The sequence below is a fragment of the Rhopilema esculentum genome, chromosome 21, assembly GCF_057945365.1.
Source record: "Rhopilema esculentum isolate cy_ngs chromosome 21, ASM5794536v1, whole genome shotgun sequence".
Lineage (NCBI taxonomy): Eukaryota > Metazoa > Cnidaria > Scyphozoa > Rhizostomeae > Rhizostomatidae > Rhopilema > Rhopilema esculentum.
The window spans coordinates 8,897,034-8,904,625 of record NC_142835.1 but is presented as its reverse complement, the minus strand read 5'-3'; the positions used below and the strand labels follow the sequence as shown (position 1 = coordinate 8,904,625).

General features: G+C 33.8%; 2 protein-coding genes and 1 non-coding gene across 3 annotated transcripts; 1 reads left to right on the top strand and 2 right to left on the bottom strand.

Annotated features, from left to right (window-relative positions):
- The first annotated feature begins 3 nt into the window (after window positions 1-3).
- LOC135684260 (dynein light chain Tctex-type protein 2B) lies at window positions 4-3,648 on the top strand. Its single transcript, XM_065199732.2, has 5 exons — window positions 4-115; window positions 400-533; window positions 1,585-1,654; window positions 2,460-2,523; window positions 3,050-3,648. The coding sequence occupies exons 1-5, from the start codon at window positions 60-62 to the stop codon at window positions 3,095-3,097; spliced, it is 372 nt and encodes a 123-aa protein (XP_065055804.1). The 5' UTR covers window positions 4-59; the 3' UTR covers window positions 3,098-3,648.
- Window positions 2,934-3,004, bottom strand: Trnag-gcc (transfer RNA glycine (anticodon GCC)). The gene has a single exon. It is a non-coding gene; the product is annotated as a tRNA-Gly (tRNA).
- A 331-nt stretch (window positions 3,649-3,979) lies between the features above and the next one.
- Window positions 3,980-6,718, bottom strand: LOC135684259 (uncharacterized). The gene is made up of 3 exons (XM_065199731.2): window positions 6,548-6,718; window positions 5,298-5,536; window positions 3,980-4,475 (listed from the first exon to the last, which is right to left on the bottom strand). The coding sequence occupies exons 2-3, from the start codon at window positions 5,534-5,536 to the stop codon at window positions 4,013-4,015; spliced, it is 702 nt and encodes a 233-aa protein (XP_065055803.2). The 5' UTR covers window positions 6,548-6,718; the 3' UTR covers window positions 3,980-4,012.
- Window positions 6,719-7,592: the final 874 nt, after the last annotated feature.

Genomic DNA, 7,592 nt, shown 5'->3' with positions numbered 1-7,592 from the left:
CAATTTCCCAGAATTCCCTGTTGTTTGGTTGTCTTGGAGGCAGTCTCAAGTGTTTCAAGATGGCGGGAGATGGGCAAGAAAACACGTATATGATTAGACCAAATTTTAGGAACAAGTAAGACTTTAATTGCATATATCTATAGTCGATACATTATAGCACTGCCAATTTATTGTTTGTGTTGCAAATTGTAACATAAGCTTTCACCATAAAGCTTAAACTCGCTTGCCAATATGTATGGCAACTATTTTATTTTAATAAAGAATAAAAATTAATTTCTAATAATGTATTCGGTTCATATTGGCTTATGACACAAGATCTTTTCACAATCAATTTTCACAACCAACCAATATATATTTCTCGGCTTTACAGAGTTGTTACAGCGATGATTATTTTTTCAGATTCAGACCAGTGGCTGTAAAAAATGTAATACATGAGGTTTTAAGTGAAGAATTAGGTGGAAAGCAATACAATGCAGAAGAAACAGCTACCTGGACCAGAGCAGTGTCAGATTCTATTAAGGATAAACTTAAAGGTAACTGCAACACTTAAAATACAGAGGAATTTCAATCAAAGTCCAGCTATAATACTTAAAAATGGAGGGTGAGATGAGGCTGATGAAGTTTCCCAACCAAAATGTTTTGGTCAAGATTCGAATTAACACTAGCAGCATAAAGATTTGTCTTGAAATTCACAAACTTGAAAAAACATAAACAAAGTTCCAAAAATGCCTATTTGATCACCTAGCACAACTTTGGAAATCTGTTGTTTATTTCAATCTTAGTTCAGTTGTTTATTTTAAAATCCAACTATATACAACAACACTTAAACAGAATATGTACACTTGATACAAACATGTAGAAAATTAAACTAACATACATAATTTGATTATACAATAAACAAAACAATAAATTTGACTACAGCTATGATAAACTAGATAATAGAAATTATGGGAATTGTATGTAGGAAAATTTCTTGAGGAGGAGCACTCTCAGTAGCTAGTTAAATCGAGAAAAGAGCACAGCCTATCCTAATGATCATGTCAAAAATGTCTTAATAAGGAAAATGCTCATTAACAATTTTGTATGGTGTGCTAGGCTGGAAAAGGTCTGTTTACAAGCCTATTGCCTGTTGTATAGAGGAGCACTCTCAGTATATAAAAGCCTATTGTATAGAGGTATAGACATGCAAAGGTAAAAACAATAAATGTAACTGGGTGTGCGAAGGAAGGTGATAGAAGGATCAGCGTTTTGAGTATCAAGTTTAAGGCAGATAATTGTTGTTGTTATGATAAGTATATGGATTAGATGAAAGACAAGAATGGTAAAATAAAATAATTGTGCAGTTATTAGTTCTTATTTGTTTTGTAATATTTGCAGTCACTGTAATGAGAACCCATTTTGGGGTGAACATCAGTTTATTTCATTCAAAATAATTAAAATAAGTAATTTCCTGCTTATATTGTGCTAATTGCATCACTTTTTGTTTATGGAAAATGTTCCAGCCAGAATCCAGCTTGCCAAAAACACCAAGAACCATATTTCAAAATGCTGAATATTTTTTCGGTTAAACTTTATTTTTATTAGAAATGGAATATGACAGATACAAAATTGTGGTTCAAGTTGTAATTGGTGAGCAAAGAGGAGAGGGTGTAAAGTATGTTTCCTTTTGTATTTGTTATTTTTGCGATTTTTATCTGTGAAATGTAGAATCATCAACGAATTTTAAAAAAATATGATGAACATTAAATTCAGTGTCACTAGGTTATATAAATTCAGTGCTAACAAAATTTTTAGTTTGAGTAGACAGTAAAATATTACTTTTTCATACTCTTAATGAGATTTATGCAGCCAAATTTAAAGGTTACAAAATGATATCAGTTTCAAAATGATACAGGGATTTTTTGTAGATAATGATTCAGTTATATTGTGCCTTTGATTATTATATTTTGATATTATACCGTACACATTAACCTTTGAGTTACGAAAATATTGACTTGTTGATATATATGTTCTCGTTGTGCCTTAGCAGGTTTTATAAAAACCAGATGAATTTTGCTGCAGCTTGATGTTTTTATCTTTTTGATAATTTCAGGCTTGGGTGCTATTAATATCCTTCTTATCCCAAAAATTACTTTTTAACAATTACATTATATAAATTGCTTCTAAAACTTAATGAAAGTTTTGCATAACTTTGTGGTAGCACAAACAGATTGTTTTTTCTCCTTAATTTTTCACCTGGGGCTGGGCAGGTTCTTACAATGTTCTTTTTTTGTGCCAAATCGAGCCTCGGTGTTCTTATGAAGAAAAAAAGAATGTACTTTGTCAATATTGGTTTTATGAGACATTTGGTGCGATGGATCAAACATAATTATTGTTTGTATACACATTTAAAAGGCGCTTGCTAACTGAAACATTAATGAATTCAAAGCATCAAAACCCGTTTATTATATTTAAAATAGGTTTGCTGCTAGATGTTTATGGGATTCTGATACAGACAATTTTGCACAGGATATTTACACAAACGTATGTATATATTTTTGTTTTATATTTTATGTATATACACAAACGATATTTAAATAGTTTTGAATTGATTTCTTTGCTACATATATGTAGGTGATACATTTAATGTCGATTAGCAAATCGCAAAAAAGCAATTCATAAAAATATGACACATTTGCAGGATTTCTCAAAAGGAGTACCTTTTGTCAACGCAGATGTAGATATATATATAAGCGATATTTCGAAAAGACTCGAAATTCATTTTTCGAGATATACTTCGAAATTCATAATCTAAGAACCTTAAAAACCAAAATAAAATTGGGGTTCGTGTTAACTTAAGTGTGGGTAAAGTTAATTTAAATTATGGAAGTGCTACTATGTCGAAGAAAATTTGCGAAAGCTGTACCAAAATTGAGAGAATTAAAAGAAAAGAGTGCATTGGCGGGGAATCGAACCCCGGTCTCCCGCGTGGCAGGCGAGAATTCTACCACTGAACCACCAATGCCTTGAGAACATGTGTGATCTTATGATTTGAAATTGTCTTTTTTAGGAATCGCTGTTTTGCGTTGCTGTTGCTTATGGTGTATTTTATTACTGAAGTTGCCGTTGGAAACGGGGAAGGCTTTACATTACTTCATGAACTGAAATTTTGCTCAAATCGAAAAAATAGTCAATGCTCCTTATAACTTCAGCAAAATAAAGTTTGAACATGTACCTCTCCCCTCAAAACCAACATTTATATCAATGACGGCGCCAGCCACTAGGATAAGGGGGGACAAAACCAAAAAAAACCGGCACGTCCTTTTTACCATTAGAACACGTCCTTTACCAACAGGGAACACCCATGACTAACTTGTGGTTGTGGAAAGGCAATTTGAAAATCATAGGATTATATCACAAAAATTATGTTGCCGAAATATTACCCCTCCCTTAACATTTAACCATTGTAGCACCACCCTCCATGGCCCCACTACTTATAGGGATGTGTCCCCCAGTCCCCCCATCTCTCTGTGGCGCCGCTACTGATTTCTTTATCAGTTGCTCACGTGGGCTAAGACCACTAGTGCGCAAACTGCTAAAGGTCCTCAAAATGAAATATCTCAAGTTCTTTAAGAATTTGACAGTCATATTATCAAGCAGTACCATCTATCCCCACCTACCCTCCCCCAGTACTTTATGTCGCTACCATGCTACCAACCCTAATCTTAAGTAGACTTTCTTAGACATAATATCATTTTGTTCACTTTGTCTGTAGCAATAACTCTAAAGGTAAAGTGAACAATTTTACTCTAGTTGTTTTCCTGTCATTGACATAAAGATTTGACATGTAAATACTGTTTTCATTTTTTCTCAATATGCAGAAATTATTCAAAATCATGCTTGATTGTTTCTTTTTTATACTGTCTTACCTTATTTTTTCTTTCTGTAGGTAACTGTTGCATTTATGATTATGATGTAGGTTCTAATAGAAAATTTCCCATTTAAAAATATGTTGATGTATTTACACTAGAGGTTACCTGAACTGGGATGCAATTTCTTTACAAAAGTACAACTCTGTCAGATAGCTAGTATCATTTATTGAAATTTCAGGTTCTAGTAATTCTTGATCAATGTCTTTGTCATAATCTAATTTTGGGTTGTCAGTCATTAGATCATCTGTCCAAAATTCCATTATATCTTCATCACCAAGCACATCCGTTTTTGAAGATTTAGATACTTCATATGCAATCCTTTTAGGAGCAGCTTTTTGCAGGTCTTTTTCTATATCAACATCCACAGGAATAAGGTCAGTAAAATGTTGCTGATTTCTCTTGAAGTTCAGAGCAGTTGTAGCTTTTTCTTTAACAAACCGTAGCTTCCCATTGTCACAATGCAAATTTTCAGTGAGTGATTTTTCATCCCAGATCTTGCTTAACTTCAGTTTTTCCATCTGTTTGGAAACCCCATAAGTTGAGTTTAATTGTGGATTTGCCAAGCTGCAAAAAAGGTTAGGAACAAAAAATTGTCATGTTGCAATTAGAATGAATTGAGCATTTGGCTTCTGAGATTTACCATAAATGGAAATTCAACACATAAGTTAAAGGGATTGAGTCTCGTTAAACAGTCTTTTTCTACAGGGAGTTGTTCACATTTGGCTTGATCGTTGTAGTCTTGTGATATCAGCATAGGTTGTTGACAACTTGCTATTGATAGAGGCTGTTATGTGAATCAGTACAGTGTTAGCTCGTGTGATCAGTGTCCAGGGCCTGTCCCACTGATTCTAAACTGGAGGGGCTAGCAATTTTTAAAGAAAGCTTACTCTTACCCCTTTAGCCCCAAATGTTTTGCTGATGCTGTTTGATTGTATACTTTGGTTAAATGTATTTGTAGTAATGCCCTGGTGTACCACCAATAGAAAGTTGGCCCTCCAAAAGTATTGCAGCACAACAATCATGACTCTGGGTATTTGGGTATATACCCTTTCATAATGACTTGATTTAAGTAGTGTATTTTATGTGGAAGGATATTTAAAACTAGTAGAGTGCACAAAGACTGTCATAAACATGAATGCATGTATTTGAAAGTGGGAGGATGGCAAGGCTAACAACAATTAGAAGCAAGGCTCCTTTCACCTTTAAGTGCAACTTTGAAACTTTTTGCTTTACAAAAAAGTGGAGGGGGCATGCCCCGGTCCCCTAGTGGCATGGGCCCTGTACTGTTAGGAATAGTAATTTAAAGGCATACAAAATATAATGAACTAAAAACAGAGAGCTCTGTGCTTGGAATCAAGGTTAATGGTCAGGTAAGTCGTAACATACCTGGGGTATTGTTCTGAAGACCTATTGATAATAGCATCATCTTTGCTATCTCCAACCTTTTTCAAATCATCAGCAAAAGCAACTTTTTTCCTGCATAATGGTTTAACATTCTTTGTCTCTGCATTCTTTTGTAAAGTGCCTTTTTCAGGTGTTATATCAAGTTGATCAAAACTTCCAGGGGGCTTTGGCTTTGAGATTGGTTGCAGTCTTGTCAAAGGATGTGGCAGAGCTTCAGCCATCTAAAAAAACTTTCTTTTACATAACTCAGTTTCTGTAAAGATGATCACATAGAATATTGCTTCTTAAAAGGTTGGCTTTAACCCCTCAATCCTATTTATTCATGAATTTAGACAAGAATGGGTATGTCAAATTTACTGTCCTTGAATAACAGATGCACATGTCAGTTCCATTGCACACAAGTTTACATGGATCCTGTGTCAGTATCTCAAAAACATTTTCCCGCACTTTTTTGGGCATTCATTTGTGTAAAAATAGTCTATGACATAGAAACTTGACCAGAGAATAGTGCTGTAGAAAGGATGGAGTTATTGGGGATACAATTGTTCGAAAACAATTGGAAGCAAAAAACATTTGTATAATTTTTGGGAACACATAAGGCAACCCTCGCCCCTGCAAGATCAAAAGTTGTTATTGCCTTGGAGACTGGTTTATTACAGGCCACAGTTGAGTCAGCCATAGGTTCACAGTATCAAATCACATTAACATATTTTTCTGTTCATAAAAGCCCATAACTTGAACAAATTTAAGTATGGCTCCATGATAAAAAACTAAAAATATATGAAAAATAAGAAAATTTAACAAACTGAGGGAAACTTTAATTCTAAAAAAAATGATTTCAGTAACTTGATAATTGACCCAAGTACTTGATTTAGTTATTTACTCGACCATGTCACAGTAGGGGTTATACACACTAAATGAGTCTACAGGGTCTCTAAAAGTCAATAAAAGAGGGTCTTTTACTCTGTCTGCAGCTGCCCAGAAAACAATATTCCACAGTCATTTGACGCTTCGTATAGACTTACTTCTTAATCTGCACACTCACTTAAAGATTGGCATATAATAAGAAAATCAAATTTGCTATGTTATTTTTAAAAAATGAAATCTAACCAGGACTTGTTTAATTTTGATGACTGTGATATGAGATGAAGCACAGGCGAATCCTTCAATAGCAAAAATAATTAAAAAAAATAAAGCTGTGAGCATGTATGCAAATGTATAAGTAATTTTACCTTTATCACTTTATTTTTATTGCCATTTCAACCTATCGCAACATAACCCTGTAGTAAATAAGAAGAAGAATCAGCCCCACAAGCAACAAAGGACTTTAAAAGTTTTCGTTGTCAAATAAACCCGCGAAGTGAAGTACTCCGTGTATGCTCACCCTCCTCCGCAGCTCGGGAGTGGTGAAAAGCTATTGGTGAAATTATAGTTGCTAGAAAACTACAGTATGAAGAAATATTGCATCGTAGAACTCTGACAATGTGGGGTAAGTTTTAGGAATATGCATGAGCTAGATAGACAAGGAAAGACTTCTGCAAAATAAATAGATCCAATTTTCTTACAGAAAAACAAAGATACAATGAGTGAAACAATGAATAAACTTAGCTGTTTCAGTTTGTGCAGATCATGTTAATAAATGTACGCAATATGTCAGAAATGAGAATCTAGTCATCAGCTTTGGAAGCCAGGTTTTATGACATTTGATGCTATAAAATGCAATCCCCGCCAAAAATATTTGCTCCAAAATTTCAATTTAAAAAAAAAATAATTCTGACAAAATTTCAATAACCCAAAATTTCCGGACTGTTCTAGAATTTGAACTACTCTAGACGAATACTTCAGTTACTCTGAGCTAATGAGAATTAGTCATAACAGTGTAACTGAAATATTTGACTATATCGAAATTTCAGTCTTGAAATCTTGAGTCATTTAGATTTTCTATCAGTACAAGCAAGTATACTTAAATTCTAAAGATGGCAATGAAATAAAGTAGGAAAAATGAAGTGATAGTTAACATTTTTTTTGCGGTACAGAATTTGAAAATGGCTTTGAAAAAAGCAAACATTTTACGACATACTAAAAGCTTTTTCGTCTGACACTCCTCAGAGCATAAAACGTCAGAATAAGGTTCCGAAAAAACACGATGGAAAATATATACCCAGTTGTGGATTGAAGTGATAGTTCATAATTGTTAAATTTTGTCAAAAAATTGGCATGAAAGTGTTTTGATGTCCGTGCGACGAATCCACGGTTACAGAAATAGGTTGTTATAAA